At 44.3% G+C, this 21,468-nt stretch overlaps 1 protein-coding gene across 2 annotated transcripts in view; it reads right to left on the bottom strand.

The window, feature by feature from the left end:
* Positions 1-21,468, bottom strand: part of LOC137352417 (kinesin-like protein KIF3C) — a 315,850-nt gene that overhangs the window by 34,906 nt on the left and 259,476 nt on the right. For both annotated transcript variants that reach the window (XM_068017813.1, XM_068017803.1), the window contains exons 6-7: positions 17,142-17,258; positions 10,456-10,558 (exon numbers count right to left, since the gene is read on the bottom strand). In XM_068017813.1, coding sequence (XP_067873914.1) covers positions 10,456-10,558; positions 17,142-17,258 — 220 coding nt within the window. The remainder of the gene's footprint in view (positions 1-10,455; positions 10,559-17,141; positions 17,259-21,468) is intronic.

Below are 21,468 nucleotides of genomic sequence, written 5' to 3' on the forward strand. Positions count from 1 at the left end.
TGCGAAATGAGAGGTCTCCCAGGGTGTAAAAGTACTGGCATGGGAGCTTGGAATCTATGAGCAAGGTGTAAATGGGAGAGAGGAACTTGTAACAATCTCTATCATGAGGGGAAAGGTGCTGGAGAAACTGATGGGACTAAAGACAGACAAGTCGTCAGGACCTGATGGCCTGCATCCAAGAGTTTTAAAAGAAGTGGCTGCAGAGATAGTGGAGGCATTGGTCATAATATACCAAAACTCACTGGATTCCGGTAGGGTACCAGTGGATTGGAAAACCACTAATGTGACAGCCCTGTTCAAGAAAGGAAGGAGACAGAAAGCAGAAAACTACAGACCAATTAGCTTAACATCAGTCATTGGGAAAATGCTAGAATCCATTACTAAGGAAGAAATAGCAGGACATTTAGAAAAACATAATGCAATCAAACAGAGTCAACATGGTTTTATGAAAGGGAAATCATGTTTGACAAATTTGTTAAAGTTCTTTGAGGATATAACAAGCAGAGTGGATAAAGGGGAACCAGTAGATGTGGTGTATTTGAATTTTCAGAAGGCATTTCATAAGATGCCACATAAAAGGTTAATGCACAAAATAAGAGCTCAGGGCATTGGGGGTAATATACTGGCATGGATGGAGGACTGGCTAACACACAGATGGCAGAGAGTCGGGATCAATGGGTCTTTTTCAGGTTGGAAAACCGAAACTAATGGGGTGTCAGAAGGATCGGTCCTCGGGCCGCAACTATTTACGATCTATATTAATGACTTAGAGGAAGGGACAGAGTGTAGTGTATCCAAATTTGCTGAGGATACAAAAATAGGTGGCAAGGCATGTTGTGATGAGGACACAAAGAATCTGCAAAGGGATATAGATAGGTTAAGCGAGTGGGCAAAAACTTGGCAGATGGAGTTCAATGTGGGAAAGTGTGAGGTAATCCACTTTGGTAGGAAGAATAAAAAGGCAGATTATTATGTAGATGGAGAAAGACTACAAAATACTGCAGTACGGAGGGATCTGGGTGTTCTTGTACATGAAACACAAAAGGTTAGCATGCAGGTGCAGCAAGTAATTAGGAAGGCAAGTGGAATTTTGGCCTTTATTTGGTCCCCATATTTAAAGAAGGATATAGTAGCATTGGAAGCAGTTCAGAAAAGGTTCACTAGGCTGATTCCTGGGATGAAGGGGCTGTCTTATCAAGAACTGCTGAACAGGTTAGGCCTTTATTCATTGGAGTTTAGTAGAATGAGAGGTGATCTTAAAGAAACATATAAGATTTTAAGGGGGCTTGACAGGGTAGATGTTGAGAAGATGTTTCCACTAGTGGGGGAATCTCAAACTGGGGGACATAGTTACAGAATAAGGGGGCACACATTTAAAACTGAGATGCGAAGGAATTTCTTCTTTCAGAGGGTGGTGAATCTGTGGAATTCTCTGCCTCAGAGAGTTGTGGAGGCTAAGTCACTAAATGTATTTAAGGAGGAGGTAGATAGATTTTTGAAATCTCAGGGAGTTGAGGGTTAGGCGGAGTAGGCCTGAAAGAAGAGTTGAGGCCTGGAACAGCTCAGCCATTATCTTATTGAATGGCGGTGCAGGCTTGAGGGGCTGAATGGCCTACTCCTGCTCCTATTTCTTATGTTCTTATGAGTAGCAGAGAGAAGTTCTGGGATCTGAGCGCATTGAGGAGGTGGAACCTTGGGTTGATATTGGAATTGGTGTTCAATGCGCATTGGGAAGAGGGCCCAAATAAGCTCCTGGTGCAGCTTGCCTGCTTAACGCTGGCCAACAGCGTGTTGCTTCGGCCACCAACAAGGTACTTGCAGGGCGGTCACAATTGCAGAGGAAACCGTGTTCTGGAGTCGTTCCTCCTCTTCTGGGTCTCACAAAAAATAATTTCACACTTGGCTGGCTTACTACACCTTCGTCTCCCCTGGACATATGGAACTTGATTTGTATATTGAAATGGATCTGAAACAGGCAGGCGTTTTGTGTACTCGTCAGTTGGCCCAATTCAAAATGTCACAGCTGCATTATCAGTGGGCTACTGACCTCATTTTGAGGTAGTTATGTTCCGTTAACGCCAGACCTAGAGAGTGAAAATTAGCTCCCTATAATGGGGTGTGAATCCACAACCTTCTGACTCAGGAAAGTGGAAGTTGAATTAATTCTGCTTCAGGCTCTGTAAGTGCCTTCATAATCTAATCAGTAACTTAAAGCCCCCAGCGTGTTAACATCCGTAGCACTTAAAGCAGCCAGAAGTGCTGCACAAAGAACAGCCAGGCGCTGTGTAAATGACTACTGGCAACACCTATGCAGTCATATTCGGCTGGCCCCTGACACCGGAAACATCAGAGGAATGTATGATGGCATTACGAGAGCTTTTGGGCCAACCATCAAGAAGATCGCCCCCCTCAAATCTAAATCAGGGGACACAATCACTGACCAACGCAAGCAAATGGACCGCTGGGTGGAGCACTACCTAGAACTGTACTCCAGGGAGAACGTTGTCACTGAGACCGCCCTCAATGCAGCCCAGTCTCTGCCAGTCATGGATGAGCTGGACGTACAGCCAACAAAATCGGAACTCAGTGATGCCATTGATTCTCTAGCCAGCGGAAAAGCCCCAGGGAAGGACGGCATTACCCCTGAATTAATCAAGAGTGCCAAGCCTGCTATACTTTCAGCACTCTACGAACTGCTTTGCCTGTGCTGGGACGAGGGAGCAGTACCACAGGACATGCGGGATGCCAATATCATCACCCTCTAGAAGAACAAGGGTAACCACGGTGACTGCAACAACTACCGTGCAATCTCCCTGCTCAGCATAGTGGGGAAAGTCTTCGCTCGAGTCGCTTTAAACAGGCTCCAGAAGCTGTCTGAGCATGTCTACCCTGAGGCACAGTGTGGCTTTCGAGCAGAGAGATCCACCATTGACATGCTGTTCTCCCTTCGCCGGCTACAGGAAAAATGCCGTGAACAACAGATGCCCCTCTACGTTGTTTTCATTGATCTCACCAAAGCCTTTGACCTCGTCAGCAGACGTGGTCTCTTCAGACTACTAGAAAAGATCGGATGTCCACCAAAGCTACTAAGTATCATCACCTCATTCCATGACAATATGAAAGGCACAATTCAGCATAGCAGCACCTCATCAGACCCCTTTCCTATCCTGAGTGGCGTGAAACAGGGCTGTGTTCTCGCATCTACACAGTTTGGGATCTTCTTCTCCCTGCTGCTCTCACATGCGTTCAAGTCTTCGGAAGAAGGAATTTTCCTCCACACAAGATCTGGTGGCAGGTTGTTCAACCTTGCCCATCTAAGAGCGAAGACCAAAGTACGGAAAGTCCTCATCTGGGAACTCCTCTTTGCTGACGATGCTGCTTTAACATCTCACACTGAAGAGTGTCTGCAGAGACTCATTGATAGGATTGCGGCTGCCTGCAACGAATTTGGCCCAACCATCAGCCTCAAGAAAACGAACATCGTGGGACAGGACGTCAGAAATGCTCTATCCATCAATATTGGCGACCACGCTCTGGAAGTGGTTCAAGAGTTCACCTACCTAGGCTCAACTATCACCAGTAACCTGTCTCTCGATGCAGAAATCAACAAGCGCATGGGAAAGGCTTCCACTGCTATGTCCAGACTGGCCAAGAGAGTGTGGGAAAATGGCGCACTAAAACGGAACACAAAAGTCCGAGTGTATCAAGCCTGTGTCCTCAGTACTTTGCCCTATGGCAGCGAGGCCTGGACAACGTATGTCAGCCAAGAGCGACGTCTCAATTCATTCCATCTTCGCTGCCTCCGGAGAATCCTTGGCATCAGGTGGCAGGACCGTATCTCCAACACAGAAGTCCTCGAGGCGGCCAACATCCCCAGCATATACACCCTACTGAGCCAGCGGCGCTTGAGATGGCTTGGCCATGTCAGCCGCATGGAAGATGGCAGGATCCCCAAGGACACATTGTATAGCGAGCTCGCCACTGGTATCAGACCCACCGGCCGTCCATGTCTCCGCTTTAAAGACGTCTGCAAACGCGACATGAAGTCCTGTGACATTGATCACAAGTCGTGGGAGTCAGTTGGCAGCGATTTCCAGAGCTGGCGGGCAGCCATAAAGGTGGGGCTAAAATGTGGCGAGTCGAAGAGACTTAGCAGTTGGCAGGAAAAAAGACAGAAGCGCAAGGGGAGAGCCAACTGTGTAACAGCCCCGACAACCAATTTTATCTGCAGCACCTGTGGAAGAGTCTGTCACTCTAGAATTGGCCTTTATAGCCACTGCTTCACAAACCACTGACCACCTCCAGGCGCTTACCCATTGTCTCTCAAGACAAGGAGGCCAAAGAAGAACTTAACAGACACTGTACAACATCTGGGCAGGGCTGGTCTCACCGGTTACCTTATTCTATTCCAAATTTGATCCTGATGATGTACTTAGACTGAATCAAAGAAAAATACCAAGACACAATATACAATTAAAATCAAGGGTGATCTCATTCTGCTTCCCAACAAACACTGAAAGCCTAAGGTAGCAATCTCCAAGATATACAAACCCACACAGTAGTTCCCACTGATTCCAGTCACTAGCTGCAGTTTTGGTCACTTATTCCTCTTGTCAGATATAAGGAGCAACAGCCAATCCAATTCATTACAGTCCCTACGCTGAAAAAATCTCATGGGGCTGGGGGTGCGGGGGAGAAGTTTCTGATTTTGTACGTCCAACTGGAATGCTCATTCGCCAGGAGCACATATCGGGAATTCTGCTATCGCTGCTCATGATGTTCCACCCAGAAATGATCAGAAAACACATGTAGTCAGACAATTATCCTTTTCGAACATGGGGGTAGGTATTGCAGCAGAGGCCAGCTGCTGGTAGCAACCACAGCAGTCTGGCAGAAAAAAATGTTTTAAGGGTCCGTCAGTTCTCTTTGCAATTAGGTCAAGCTGCTACACTATTACTTTTTATGCTTAGGTTTCATTCATATAACTATGAACAGCAACTAACTGGACCATTTTGGAAAAAAAATCTGCCTGTTCTGACCTCCATCATCAGCTTCGCTTTTAGCTTGAAAAGTGCAATCCAGGGTCTTACTGAAACTCAACCAGTAATGCCTTGAATTCAGTTACCAAAACTCAGCAATTTTTCCTGCTAGCTATACAATCTTGATTTTGTAATGATTGGTTGATGCTACTCCAGTATCAGCAGTGCAATGGTTTGTAGACTACTTTGAAAACAGCTTTCGGGTGTTTTTTATTACATTAATTTCAAGGTTGAATAGAACCATCTAGTGGCGAGAGATGGAAATGATTAAAAGAAACAGTATATGAAGAAGGGAGCTAATTATTTGGGAACAGTGCTCGACATATCTTGCAGACAATCTCCTCCCAATTACTGTTAAAATATGCTTCAAACAATCACAGGCCTTCCAGTGCATTTCCACCATAAATCAGGCATGCGTGCAGCAGAAAGCCCACAAATTAGGCCATGATGTAGATATGCCAGGTTATGATGAGAGCATCTTTAGGATTTTATTGGAGGTGGAATTCCCATTCATCCTAGACATCAGGCCGCATATCAATGGGGGGCATGGCTGAGGGAAGGGGCCTCAGCCAGGTGTTTCCTTGGTTCCAGCCTTGTTTTTGTCAGGGAACTATATGCCTAGTGAATGGAGGCATTCTGAATTCCTAGCTAGTGTAAGTGAATCCACAAGGAAGTGAGGGCTGTGAGGGGTGGGAGGGCAAGGTTCAGGACTGAGTCTGGACCTAGTTTCCCAAACAGACTGAAGACGTTCTGTAGCAGCTTGACCTCCTTGTGAAGGGTATTGATGGACACCCGATGTTTTTCTTTCAGTCAGACTGCTATGGTTGCCACTAGCAGCTGGCCTCTGCTACAATGGCTGCAATATTCTGATGAACATGTAAGATGTAGGGCTGGATTCTATAGACCCCTCGACGTCGGGATCCGTGGTGGGGGGGTGGGGCGCATGAAGATGGACCTCGACGCTGACAGGACCCGGCCCGATATTGCTGGTGGCGGTGAGGCCTCGTGGCAGTCCGCCTGCCGCTCGGGGAGGGGATCGCCATTTAAATATTTAAATAAATTAAATCACCTGAATTAACGAGTCTCCCATGACCTCCTGAAGTCCTGCCACGATCTTCACCCCGGCGGCCGGCACTGCCGCGCCTTCGGATCCCTGTCCGGGGAAATGAGGCGCAACACTGGTAGGGAGGAAGGAGGTATGTTTTGCAGTGCGGGAGTTGGGGGAACAGGGTCAAAGGAACATCATGGTTGTAGGGGATGGTGGGAAGGGTTACAGTTTAAAGTTTGTGAAGTTTGGGGAGGGGAGGGAAGGGCAAATAATTAATTTAAGTAATATTGGTGGGTGGGAAAGGGGCAAAATAAATGTATTTATATATTTTACTTCAATTTCACTTTAAATATTTAAATGTCCCAATAGGGCTGATAGTCCTTTAAAAATGGCGTCAGCACCTGTTCACAGGCAGCTGACACCATTGTTGGTGACAGACATCCTGCCCCCTCCATGTGATTGTGGGGGGGGGAGGGGTCTGGGGGGAGTGGTGGCCTGCCCTGGCTATTTAAATGAGACACTGCGCTTGGAGTTGCAGCAGCTCTTTGGTGTGCGGCCCGCCCCCTTGTAGAGTTCAGCCCATACTCAGTAGTATGGGTGCCTGCTAGTTTCATGCAGAACAGGGAACCTCCTCTTGCTCCTACATACTACTTAGCAATTTCAGCCTACTGTTTCTTGTGCAATATACCTATAATGTAATACATGAATCCATTTCTTCACTGTTGCTCCTTTCGAATTGCAGAGCAGTAGTAGAAAAGCTTCCCAGAAATACAGTGTAATAGAATTCTTGTGGGGCATTAGGCAGTGTGAAATCGCAAATACATTTTGCTGCAGGACAGTAGTTAAAGTGCAGCCTTGAGTTACTGCAAATCAGTGCATCTGCACAAGAATACAATTCAGCCACATAACTATCCATTTGGTTAGAGAGTACGATACCATTTGGAAAGATCAATCGTCATAGCTGACTTAACATGGGCCTAACCTGAGCAGCACATGTTCATTTCACAGCCACTTCCTGAACCTTGCCATCTCCAGTGGCCTCTCCTCTCTCATGGTCTCAATCAATGATGAGCCTATCTCTGATCGCTTCCCTGTATTCTTCACCACCCATCTCCCCTTACCCTCCTTCAAGCGCACTTCCTTCTGCATCCACCCCAGAAGAATTTCTTCTAAGTCATTTACAAATGTTCTCTTGACTTCCATACTGCTTAGCTTTTGGGCCTCCATTCAAGATAACTCTGCAGCTGCTGATTTGCTACACCACTCCCTCACCTACACTTTTGACATCCTTGTCCTCAGTAAAACTTTCCATCTCCTATTTAAGTAATTCCCTTGCTATGACCTCTTAAGTAACCTAAAGCATACTCAGTGCACAACTGGCTTAAGGATTCAGGGCCAGATCCAGCTTGACCACATCAATCTCTACCATACCTTGCTTTCCTCTGCCAAACTGGCCCATAACTCTAGGATTATTCTAGAGGGAATAGAAAGCCCAGGGCTTCATTTCTCCAATCACAATCATCTACTTAAAACCCCTCCCCCACCCCAGCACCTCAGTCAATGATTGCAAGGAGCTCATGGATTTCATCTATGTTCAGTCCCATTGCCAAGTAAGCTAAGCCTCCCTGTCCTGACCCCACCTTTCTTGTCTGACATTCAAATAACTTCCTCCAACTAAACAATGGGAAGACCAAAGCTATCATCTTCAGTTTCCCATACAAACCCGAGCCCCCTCAATGGCCATTGACTCAGGCTGAACCAGACTGTTTGCAAACTCATTGTCCTGTACGCCCCTGAGATTTGCTTCCAAAATTCGTATCCTCTCAATCATATGGACCACACCCATAACATCACATATCTGCAACTGAATCCTTCATTCAAGCCTTTGTCTCTTTCCTGTAAGCTCTTCAACATCTCGAAACAACTCTTGGCTTGCAGGACAAAGTGGTGCACAACATGAGGGAGGGGAACAGACCAGAACTGGAAGAGCTTCCCCTCATTTTAAATCCCCTAGTTAGTATGAACAGATCATGGAGAGATTGGAGGCATTCCCAAAGCTCAGGGTTAGTACCATACATTCTTTGTTACTAGCAGAAACCCACAAAACATTTGCAGTCAAATTAGCATCTTTTTTGTAACAATACTTCTTTAAATATAGGATTTCTAGTTATTCTTTCACCAAGTATTTTAACAGAATCAAAACATATCACTCTGGAAAAAGCTACATAAAGCTGTTCATGTGTCTAGAAATATAAATACAAATTTTGGCATGAGTCTGGCTTTGTGACATGTTCTCGTCATGGCATATGAAAGTCTACTTGAGAACTTGTTTTCTCTTGAGTTGAAAAAGCAGGTTTACATTTGATGGGCTCAACATTATTCGAGAAATAAACACTCTATTTCCTTGAAATCTGCCTGTTATAATTTCAGCATCTATCATCGAAGAACACAGCTTCCTAACTTCCAATCTTATTCCATGTCAAAGTTCTTGTTTAGGATTCAAGTTTCATAGCAACATTATCACTGCTCCTTCCTTGAGCCTAAGTGTGTGTGGTGGCATGCCCATTAGAGAGTATAGACTGTTATCATCATCTTTGTGTACAGAATCAACACTGATGTAATCTTTTAATTCACCTGATCCCTTTTCTAAAATGTTTTCATTCAAATCTAGTGAATCTTCATTTTTAGCACAAATAGCTTTTGAATAATAAGTTGTATCAAATAATTGTACCTGCCATTTTGCAACACTTAACTAATTCTATCGTATCATCCACCCCTCCCATGCCATCGCTCCCATGTCATCCTCTCCCTCTTATGCCATCCGAATCCCACTCCTCCAACCCTTCCATGCCATCCCCATCCTCCTCATCCTTCCTATCAATTGCATCCCATCCCTCACAGAAACAATGTCTCCAGTCTTGGGTAACTTTGTTGTTGGGCTTTCCTTACCTTCCGCTGTTTTTGTTCTCCACCAATACCACCCCCCCAACCCAAAATGTTGCTGCTGCACATGCCTCACACACTCCAGTCCTCTGCTTGCACCAGACATCACTCATCAAATAAACCACCACAGGTGCGCCCCTTAAGCTGACCAATTAAAATAGTCTGGACAGACAAAAACTGAGTATTATTATTATAGATTCTTTCTCCATGCATTCACTCACACCTGTACATTGCAATGCTTTTATTATGTAAACCTTGTTTCAGGGAGCGCACTTTAGCCACCATATATGTTCTTCTTCTGTTTCAATCAATGCCCCTAAAGAAGCAGCAGTGTAGCCCTGTAGCACCAATCATCGCATAACACTCAGCAGCACCCACTCCATACATAGTAAACAGCAGCAAAAGCATATCCAGTCTGCGAGATTTTGGTAGTAAGTTTAAAGTGTGCCCACCAAGTGAGTAACAGATCACCAATGAAAATAGGAGTATGTGGCAGAGAAGCAGAAACCTGCCAGCTGGTGCTACAGCTTATGTCCTTCCTCAGCTGCAGAGCTTTGCAGAGCCATTCAAATGAAATGGGGATTGCATTTAAAAGAGCGATGGTATCTGAATACCAACATTTTCTGTTGGCATTAGAGTGCGCCAAGTACCTGCAATGTCTGAGGGCAAGTATGGAAGGGACAAGTTCCTGTGCCTGTGCAATCATGCAAGACTACTTGCCTGAACTGCGGTATACCAAAGGAGCATATGGCAATTTCAGAATGGGAACCAAAGCATTTTCATTGATAATTCTGTCCATTAATATCAAGCATTGACAACAAAGGTAGTCTGTTATATAGGGTGTAGGTATCGCAAGCACATTGTCAAGATTTTTGTACACATTACTCACAATGACAAATGACACACAGGAAGATCAAGGATGCATTAGGCGATCAACGTTAGCAACAAGATTAGTATTTCAGTTGGATTGGGTGCAGAAGATAAGATATTCCACAACCAAAGTGCCAGGATATTATGAACAGAATATTTGCTGAAACAATTTGCAGTAAAGCTGTTCTTAAGGGATAGAACATATTTGGAATACTTCCTTTTATCATATATGCAAGTCGATACTGGATGACCTGTTTCTATTCCATCTTTATTGGGTTGATAAATACCTTAATCCCTTTGAAGAGCTTATAGTTTGAAAGCCTGTGTGCAAAATTAATATTGGTATTATAACAAACAATGCTTTTATTTGCATTTCATGGCAACTGAAACTTCTTAACATACATTGTGATTGTGAAATAGATTTTTCTCACAAAACAATTATTTTGCCAGCATTGTTTATCAGCTTCTAGAGAGGCAGGAATAAGGTTGTTTCTATGTCACATTTAATGGTCTCAGCAGTCCCGTTAACCTCTTAGCACATGATTTATTACTTACCCGGTATCTGGGATGAATGCCCATTGCCATAGCAACTCGAGCATACTGACTGATTGGTCGCTTGTAGCCAACTGCTGACGTAGACCTTTTCTTCATTTGGTGACTGGTAAAAAGAGAACAGAGATCATACAAGAATAGAATGATAAAGGCAAATGGCAGTTCTTAAAACTGCTCTGAAACCCAAAACCCCATGCATTTTAATGAAGATCTTTCAACATAAGGCTTTCACAATATGATTGGCATTGTAACAATAGCCATCAGATCTGAACTGATAGTACCTTTGCACTATAAAGTTAAAACTGCACTTTTCTTTCAAAAATAATTAATCAATGAAACAGTATCAATAAACTTCACTGTTAAAATGAACTCCTTGAGTTATGATGAAGGACCTGAAACATTAAATTGTCTGCTCACTCCAAAGATGCAGACGGACATGCTGAGTTGTACCAACATTTGCTGTTTTTGTACCAAAGCTACCCACGTGTGTTGCAACAACCTCTGGCACAGTAATTTGAGCCCACTCAAGAACAAACACACGTCAGGCTTCCCTTATTATTGAGCTGGCAAGCTCGAAACACCTAATGGGCATCCCCCAGCAGCTCGCCAGAGACGAGGGCTGGAATTTTACACCACACGAAAAGAGCAGGCTTGTAGTGGGGAGGGTGGGGGGGCGAATGGCATAAAATGGAGTGGGAGGCTGGGGGCCCTTCCCGACCCACTCCCGCCTCCACTGCCAATTTACTCGGGGCGACGGAGGCCAGAAATGGCCCACCTGCCCCAGGCCAGTCAAGGCCCTTAAGTGGCCAAGTATCTTCCATTTAATTGTCTCGGCTCGCCGCTACGGGTATTTTATGCTTGGCTGGCAGGCGGCTGAGGCCAAAGACTTGCAGGTTGATAGGTAAATTGGCCATTGGAAATTGCCCCTAGTATAGGTAGGTGGTAGATATAGGGACAGGTGGGGATGTGGTAGGAATATGGAGTTGGTGTAGGATTGGTGTGGCTGGGTGGTTGATGGTCGGCGCAGACTCGGTGGGCCTGTTTCGGTGCTGTATCTCTAAACTAAAAACCCGCCTGTTAAAACTAGGTGGCCTTCTGGCGGGCTGGGTGCCGCATGGAGGACTGCCCCCAAAGCCCCAACCACCCCCAATGCACAATACGCCACCACGCCCCCTCTAACCGAACCCCCTTGCCTCGCCGGGGCCCGAACAATTGCCCCCGGTGAGGCCCCATAAACCTATCTATTTTCCGGGGCTGGCCGTCATCTTCCTCCTGCAGCTGGGGGTATTCCCAGCAGAGGCCACCGCACCCAGTGGTGCTGCTGGAAATAAGAGCTGCCGGCTCGCTGATTGGCCAGCAGCTCCATTAAGCGAGACGTCCTGCCTCAATGAAATGGAAGTCCCACCCAAGACCAATTAAGGGCCTGGGGACCATAATATCTGGTCTGGATCCCCAGTCCCAGCGTAAGCGGGATCAGCACCGACTTTTCGGCCAGTGGACAGGTCCCCCCTGCCCACCATAAAATCCAGCCTGAGAACTCAAAGATCAGGCTACTGCAACACCAACAGCAGCCCTCAGGTAAGTTCTTAAAGGGGACTGGGCGGGAGGGTAGCAGTCAGCAGTGATCATGAGGGTAGAAAGGGTAGCAGTCAGCGGTGATCAAAAGGGATTGGGGCGCGTTGTTCCATTCAAGTCAATGGAAATGAAAAATATCAGGAGAGACGTGCAACAGGTGGTTGAATCGATATCATCCGTTTTACACTATCAAAATTACCCCCACTAAGTGTGAGATGATAATGGGAGAAGGCTGGATAATGTGAAAGAGCAGAGAGATTTGAGAGTTCAAGTTTACAAGGCATTAAAAGCATCACCTCAAATAGATAAGACGATTAAAAAAGCAAATACTGGATTTTATAGCCAGGTCTAGAATATAAACATTGAGATGTAATGGTGAATATACATAAACCTTTGTAAAATCACAGTTGGAGTACTGCACAAAATTTTGGGCTCCAAACAACAGGAAGAATATTGCGGCAACTGAGAAACTGTTTCCTGACATTTGGCTCCAGGTTGAATCAGGCCAATGGGATGAAAGCCTGATCTCTCTCATGGTTGATATGCATCCTGAGTGAAGTGGGTTCACACAGATTCAATCAAGTTGCTGGTAGTTATGACTCTATAACACACACATTCTATTATACCTGGTGCCAATTGGGAATTTGAAAAAGTCGCAGTGACTAACAAGCCCAACAGCTGCAAGTGCAGTATGGAACTCCGTTATTTAGATTTTAGAGAATGGCAAACCTCTGGAATCCAAAATTTGATGCAGAGAACGCTGGCAAAATGATTACCCAAAACATAATTTCAGTTCAGCAAACATCTGCGTAGCTTATTGACAATGAATTTAATTCGTATCAATTTAGGCTTATTTTGACTTATATTATAGAACAATGGAAAAATTATGGCACAGAAGGAGGCCATTCAGCCCATCGTATCTGCATCAGCTGAAAAATCTAGCCACCCAATCTAATCCCACCTTCCAGCACCTGGTGCATAGCCTCGCAGGTTACAGGACTTCAGGTCCATGTCCAGGTACCTTTTAAAAGAGTTGAGGGTTTCTGCCTCCACCACCGATCTGGGCAGTGAATTCCAGACACGCACCACCCTTTGGATGAAAAAGTTTTTCCTCATGTCCCCTCTAATCCTTCTACCAATCACCTTAAATCCGTGTTATTTTTAAACATAAGTTTAACGAATCCTGGGATAGAATTGCAAACACCACGGCCGAGATTTTATCTGGGCGACGGTAGTTTTGATGTCCGGCAAAAACGATGCTGAGACCCTTGCGTCGCCTCTTCTCTGGGAGGCTCACTGAATCAGGTGCCAATTAGGCACTTAACCAGACAGCAGTGGACCTTCCACAGGATCAAGGACCCTGGTGACAGAAGTCCCGCCCTCTGAGCAGCTCCATCGCGGAGGCGGTGGCTGCTGCCGGTGGAGAACCTACCGGTGGCCCAGGAGCGCCGCTGAACCCAGACCTAGATTTGTTTTGTTTTCGATGTTCAAAGATGCACTTAAAAATTACTGTTTGATTCGTGTTGCATTTCCACTTTCTTGACGCAAATACACCAGTCACACATACAAGATAGGTGAATCTAACAGGTGGGTTCTTTTATTGAAGATACTGACTTACATATAGCAATACTGGGATGGTAGGGGAACACATCTTATCTCTGTATCTGCCTTCAACAACTGCCTAGAGATCACATGGGTCTGTACATCATATGCTATCTGCTGATGGACAGCTGATTCAGACACACCCCTTAAAGTAACACCACAGCAATTAGCATTCCCTTAAATCACCAGCCTCTCAAGGAAACAATAGCTTGAACAATCAGATTGAATATTTGTTGCTATAAAAGCAGTTGTAGGGAAATGGGAGCCTGACAGGTATTTGAGGAAATTATAAATATTAGAAAAATTGTGTTTGCATACTGCTATTGATAAAATAGCTATTTTAGTTATTTTTAGCTAAATAAAGAACAATGCTTGTTTTTCCATGGTTGTATAAAGTTAATCTTCTAAAACAGCTAGAGTTCTTTTAGATAGCCATGTAATTATTATTTAGCACTTGTCTGATCTTCATTTCTCACAGGAATATAACGCAGGCAAACCACTATCTCTTAAATGATCCCAATTTCATTAATTTTAGGTTACCAGTTGAAGCAGAAGGGGATTTATCAGTGTGCATTGGTTATGAATTAAGTCATAGTGCTCATATCAATTACTGAGCATGGGTAACATTTTTCTATGCTTCAAAATATATAAAAATATTATTTGCTGCAAAAGGTGTTGTTTTCAGAATGATTATCCTAATTCTGCTTTCTTGGGCTCTTCTCACGCCAGTCACTGATTTCACAGTGTACTCCAAGTCTTACAGCACAAGACTGCAATTAGTCTTCAACTGCAGACTTCAAGAAAGTAGATTGCTAGGATCTGTCAGTCAAGCTTACAATTGGCTGCCCATTTTCTGTGTTGCAGAAATCCAGTAAGGAGCTTGCTCATAAAGGGTGATTTTAACTCTGCCTGCCTGGGGGGAGCCTGGCGGGCAGGCAGTAAGAACCAGTGGCCACCACTGATGTCCCATATGGATATCACACCGTCTTCAATTTCAGCCTGCTCTTTTGAGCAGGTGACAAGATCACCCACCTGAAGTCAGCGGAGTCCTTTATTAAATATCCAGGTTAGCATCCAATGATATCGTTGACCCCGATTACAATTGTAACTGTGGCCTGAGCTGGGAAGCTGTTGTTCCTTTCACACCAGGAAAAGAGAGGGGTAGGAGGATCCAGAACCTGAGAGACCATTTAATAAAGGTGTTTTTTTTCCCACTCATAGTGGGGGTGGGGGGGGTGGGGTGGGTGGGGAGGAGGAGGAGAAGGTGATCATTCCTCTGGTGGCCAGCTGCCACTTTCCACCTGTTTTGGGCAGGTAGCTGACCGCTGGCAAATTAAACCTTGTCACATATTCTACAAACCACTGAGATCAAGGGTACGTGACACTCACCTCTCCTCAACCTGATTCCTGCTCCTGGTTAAAATTGGGGCTATAATATAATTATATGATAATAATTAATATTATGATAATATATGACAGTATAATATGTACGCTGTTGACTGCCCAGCTCTACATCACCACAACCTCTCTCTACTCCTCCACTGTTGCTAAATTATCTGACTGCTTATCCAACATCCAGTACTGGATGAGCAGAAATTTCCTCCAATTAAATATTGGGAAGACTGAAGCCATTGTTTATCATCCCCGCCCCAAAGTCCGTTCCCTAACTACTGACTCAATCCCTCTCCCTGACAACAGTCTGAGATTAAACCAGTCTGTTTGCAATCTTGGTGTCAAATTTGATTCCGAAATGAGCCTCTGACCATATATTCGTGCCATCATTAAGACCACCTATTTCCACCTCTGTAGCATTGTTCACCTTCACCCCTGTTTCAGCTCATCTGCTGCTGAAACCCTCATTCATGCCTTCAGTACCTCTAGACTTGACTATTCTAATGCAGTCCTGGCTGGTCTCCCACATTTTACCCTCTGTAAACTTGAGGTGTCCAAAACTCTGCTGCCCATGTTCTAACTTGCAACAAATCCCGTTCACCTATCTACCCAGTGCTCATTGACCTACATTGGCTGCTGGTCAAGCAACGTCTTGATTTTAAAATTCTCATCCTTGTTTTCAAATCCCTTCATGGCCTCACCCTTCCCTATCTCTGTAATCTCCTCCAGCCCTACAATTCTCTGCGATATCTGTGTTCATCTAATTCTGACCCCTTGAGCATACCCGATTTTAATTGCTCCACCATTGGTGGCCATGTCTTCAGTTGCCTAGGACCTAAGCTCTGGAATACCCTCCTTACACCTCTCCACCTCTCCCTTTGCTTCTTTAACAGACTCCTTAAAGCATACCTCTTTGACCAAGCTTTTAATCATCTGACTGAATATCTTCGTATGTGGCTCGGTGTCATATTTTGTTTTATAACGCTCCCATGAATGGCCTTGGGACATTTTATTTTGTTAAACTTATAAATATAAGTTGTTGTTGCTGTTTTGGTTGAGGGAATATACATAATATTTATAATATATATATAGGACGTAGGATAGAGAGCAGGAGAAACCTTTTTATTTAGACGGTTGTGAGGTAATGGAATTCACTAGTTGAGTTAGTATTGAAGCCAAGATGTCAACATCTAAAGGTTACACAGAAACTTGAAGAAATGGGGGATTAGGGGTTACAAGAACATGGTGAGAAAATGGGATTAGGACTACTATTATTTGATGCATACTGGAACCTTTGGAGTAGGTTGTGCCTGAATTGAACATCTGCTCCAGCAGGAAAAGTTCCCCACCAGGAGAGTGAAGTTGGAAAAATTATCTCCAGGTTCTTACAACTGAAATTATAATTAAGATTAATGATAACATTTACTCTACTGGAAGTTTGGAATTTGCTTTCCTTTCTTACTTCAGCATTCCCTTATTCAGGATTATCTTTAAAAGCTTAAAGAGAACATGTTGTGTAGTGAATATTGTGTACAGTTTTGGTGTCCTTATCTGAGGAAGGATGTTCTTGCTATAGAGGGAGTGCAGCGAAGGTTTACCAGACTGATTCCTGGGATGGCGGGACTGACGTATGAGGAGAGATTGAGTCGGTTAGGATTATATTTGTTGGGAGTTCAGAAGAGTGAGGGAGGATTTCATAGAAACCTATAAAATTCTAACAGGACTTGATAGGGTAGATGCAGGAAGGATGTTCCCGATGGTGGGGGAGTCCAGAACCAGGGGGCATAGTCTAAGGATACGGGGTAAACCTTTCAGGACTGAGATGAGGAAAAATTTCTTCACCCAGACAGTGGTGAGCCTGTGGAATTCGCTACCACAGAAAGCAGTTGAGGCCAAAACATTGTATGTTTTCAAGAAGGAGTTAGATATAGCTCTTGGGGCAAAAGGGATCAAAGGATATGGGGGGAAAGTGGGAACAGGTTACTGAGTTGGATGATCAGCCATGATCATAATGAATGGCGGAGCAGGCTCGAAGGGCCGAATAGCCTACTCCTGCTCCTATTTTTCTATGTGTCTCTGTTCTGCTACCACATTATTTCCATGAACCACATCACACTTACTTTTCAGCAGGCACCAGAGGCAGGAATTTCCACTGATCCTCTTCACAGTCAAAACACAGCCGGTTCATGATCTTATTTTTCTCCTCAGGTGGAATAAAGTTTTCAATAATCAGGTACCTGAATAAGACAAAGGCATGAGATGAGCTGAAGAATGTTCTGAACTCTTTCCCCTTAGGTTGTACTGCATCAAACCTTGGGATAATTTTTATCACATTAATTATGGGATGCAGTAGATGTAGATGATAAAGTACTGATCACAGAGACAAAGGATAAATTACAACATATTTCAGCAAATATGTCAGCAAAACTTGCAACATGGATCAAAAATAAATGCGGAGAAGACAAAGGTAAACTACAAAGAAAGAGGACCCCCAACATCTGACCTTGGAGTGAATAACATGGACATTGAGCAAGTCAAAACAATTGTTTACTTCAACAGTTTAATAACATCAGATGGCTGAAGCAACGAAGAATTTAAACAGAGAATAACAATTGTAAAAGAGACATTTAACAGCATGAAAGTGTTTCTGTGCAGTGGTAAAATTAAGCTGGTGATAAGAAGTAGAATGCTTAAGTGTTATATGTGCTCAACAGCATGATACAGATGTGAAAACTGGACCTTGATTCCTGATGTAAGAAGACTTGAGGCATTTGAATTATGATGCTACAGACACAGATTGAAAATTAGTTGGAACAAGAAGAATGAGAAGATCCTTGAGCTAGAAGAAAAGAAAGAAATATGACACACTGTGGGGCACATCATTCAGGAGTCACAACAAAAGTTGTTGGCGTTGTTAATATCTAGAAGAGGTGGAGATAATAGATCAAGAGGTAGGAAGCAATAACACAGTGGCTGGATTACAAAATAAATAATCAGTATAGCCATTCAGCATCTTTGCTCATCCATTCAGAATGCCCCCAAGGTCTTCACTGCTTCATCTGGCTATTTCTAAAATATTCCAATTTTATTGCCTCCATTATTCTACTTGGAAATCCATTTCATGTGTTATCAACTTTTTGTGTCAGAGAGCTTTCTGATCTAAGTCCTAAATTTGCCTTTTACTAATTTGACCTTGTGTGTCTCTTTATTGTACACTTGCAATTTAGTTTGAAGTAACTTTCTGTATGTATCTTTCCATGCCATTTATTACCTTATGTGTCTCTCTGTAAGATCAATTCTCAGGTGCCAGTTCCCTGGCTCCAACCCATTTGACCCCCGCAGGGAAAATCCTGCCCTAGAGATCATTTTTCTGGCTCTTTTCCATACTGCCTCCAAATTTTGAATATCTTCCTTGTGTCCTGGTGACAGGAATTGGGCACAGTATTCAAGATATGTCTGGCCAGAGAACTACAGTTTGAGCATGACTTCTTCTGAGCTGTTCTCTATGCTTCTGGCTGTGCACTTAAGCATTCGATTTGCTTTGTTGCTCACTCCTCTGTCATTGTTGGACATGTCAAGCATTGAATCTACTAGCACCCCTGACTCTCTTTTGACATTATCCATAGCTATTTCAACACATTCATGGAGTATACCTTGCTAATTTTCTTTTCATCTATGTGCAGTACTTTACATTCGTCTGTATTAAATTTCATCTGTCATTTTTCACCCAATTACATATTTTGTCTGATTCATTTTGTATTTTCCGAGTTGGCTCTTCAGAATCAATTGCTCTTCTTAGTTGGGTTCAGCTACAAACTTGACCAGTCTGCACTGAGTTTCTGAATTCCAGGAACTGATGTAAATTATAAACAGTCGTGGTCCCAATTCGAATCCCTGGGACATTCCACTCAGCACCTCTCCACTTTGATAGAATCCCTGAATAAGTACTGACAACTTTAACCTGATGACATTTCTTATCATTTTTCAAGGTATAGTTAGGGTTCCCACTGCAGTGAGCTTAACTAGTAACCTTTTGTGCGGAATTGTGTCAAATGTTTTTCAACATCTAGGTACACTACATCGAAGGGCTTACTGCAATGCATTTCAGATGACTCTTTCTCAAAAAAGTCAACGAGGTGGGTCAGGTAAGATCTTTTTCTGAAGCCATGTTGACTGTTGTTTATTAGGTTATTATTGGACTGAATATCCTCAAGCTTTCTCCTGATACTAACTTCCATTTTTTACATGATAGATTTATAAGACTAATAGATCAGTAGTTGCCTGTTTCTGTTTTGCGACTCTTTTTGAAAATGGGAACCATATGTTACTCAATTTTCAACCAACTGATACCTCTCCCAGGCTCTGGATTTTCACAGTGGGGGTAGAAAATGGAAGTTGGGACCATTTCTGTGTACCTAACCTGCCCCCAGGGGCAAGAAATAATTGGCCCTAAGTTTCACAGGGATGCTCTAAATTGCTAGGGAGACAGGTTTGGTGGCCAATTAACGGCTGCGGGGGCAGGAATGGAGGTGGGAAACTCAAATGTGGGCCGGATTTAAACTGACCACAGCGATCATGACTGCAGCTGCTGTTTGAGTGCTGATACTGCAGTGTGAAAGATCTCTGAAGCATTGATTTCCACAATGTCTCAGCAGAGCCTGGAACCCAGGGCACGGCTGTGTCTCGATTTTCAGACATGGACATGAAGGGATGGCTGGAGGCTGTGAGGGAGAGGAGGGAGGTCCTGTACCTGGAGGGTGGCAGGAGAAGGCCCCCACCCAGACAAAGCAGGCATGGATGGACATCGCTGCCAGAGTCAGCAGAAGAAGTGTCATCTGAAGAACTTGGATCCAGTGTAGGAAGAGATTCAAAGACCTGATATACTCTGGAAAGGTGAGTGCAACCCCCAACCCTCAGGATAGGCCTCTGGATATTCACCCTCCAGCAGACACACCAGCTGAGCGGCCTCAGGGTACCTGCTGCTCCTGAACATGGGAGGAGTGTGTGCCCACAGAACTTACTGATGTCTCAGCATGGCTCAGAACCATAGTGCTGCTGAGGATCTGCCAGCACTGAAACATGCAGCTCCTACTGAATAGCAGCAGTTGGCATTGGGCATAGAGGACAGCAGTGCCTTATCATGCTGTCTTTTGGCCTTGCAGGAGAAACGGGCTCATAATGCTTGGGAGAGGGCCGAGACACGGCAGAGAATTCCCAGCCTCTGACCTGCTCCGGTAGCCACCAGTATTTATAAAGCTAGTCCAGTTACGTTTTTGATCAATGGAAACCCCAGGATGTTGATAGTGGGGGATTCAGTGACTGTAATGCCATTGAATTTCAAGGGAGATGGTTAGATTCTCTCTTGTTGGAGATGGTCACTGCCTGGCATTTGTGTGGCATGAATGCTACTTGCTACTTGTCAGCCCAAGCCTGAATGTTGTCCAGGTCTTGCTCCATGTGGATATGGGCTGCTTCAGTATCTGAGGAGTTGCGAATGGTGCCGAACACTGTGCAATCATCAGCAAACTTCCCCACTTCTGACCGTATGATGGAGGGAAGGTCACTGATGAAGCAGCTGAAGATGGTTGGGCCTAGGACACTACCCTGAGGAACTCCTGCAGTGATGTCCTGGGGCTGAGATGATTGGCCTCCAATAACTACAATAATTTGGAGGGAATTTATGTTTTTATTAAAAAAAGCTTGTTCTAGTAATGACATGAGCCCTAATTTTAACTCCTGGTCAGAAGTTATGTGAGTGGGGGCTGAGGTAGACGGCAAATGGTCTCCACAGCACGAGGCCCAAGAGATTTTAACTCCTGAGCCTTATCTGCATAGATACAGTCAGTCTTCCTCCTGAACCTTGCGGTAAGCATCCAGGACCAGGATTTCGAGTGGCAAGAGGATGCCGCTGGGACACAAAGGAATTGTCTCAGTTGGGAGGGCATTATGGTTGTGGGAGGGAGGCCCAATGCAGAAGTAGCCTGCGATTTTCTCATGGGGATCAGAGGAACACTCCTGCTCCACAAGGAAACTTAAGAAAACCTAGCTTTCTGGGTCTTTTCTTGGCCTCAGCTCCTCTTGCTAGGTTAGCCTAGTGGGGAGGTTACAATGGCTTCCCTGCACAGGCCTGCAGTTAAAATTGCAGTCAGGCCCCAGTGATGGCATTGGAGCCTGATCTGCATATTTAGGGAAGGATCTCATTGCCTTCTTTTTTTTAATAATTAAATTGTTTGTTTATTGAAGTCTGTTACAAACAGCATGTATGCAAAGCCAGCATTAATAAACATTAATAATGTGTCAGATTTCAGATTAGAACCTTCTGGTGTAAGTCCCTCTCGCCTACTCAGAAAAGCAAGCTAAGGTTGCAACCTGCAGGAAGGCAAGTAAGTAAGTTTTAACTGCCCGCCTGCCTGGTATTTGCCAAGCGGGTAGGGTAAAATCGACTCA

Source organism: Heterodontus francisci, chromosome 3, assembly GCF_036365525.1.
Source record: "Heterodontus francisci isolate sHetFra1 chromosome 3, sHetFra1.hap1, whole genome shotgun sequence".
Taxonomy (NCBI): Eukaryota; Metazoa; Chordata; class Chondrichthyes; order Heterodontiformes; family Heterodontidae; genus Heterodontus; species Heterodontus francisci.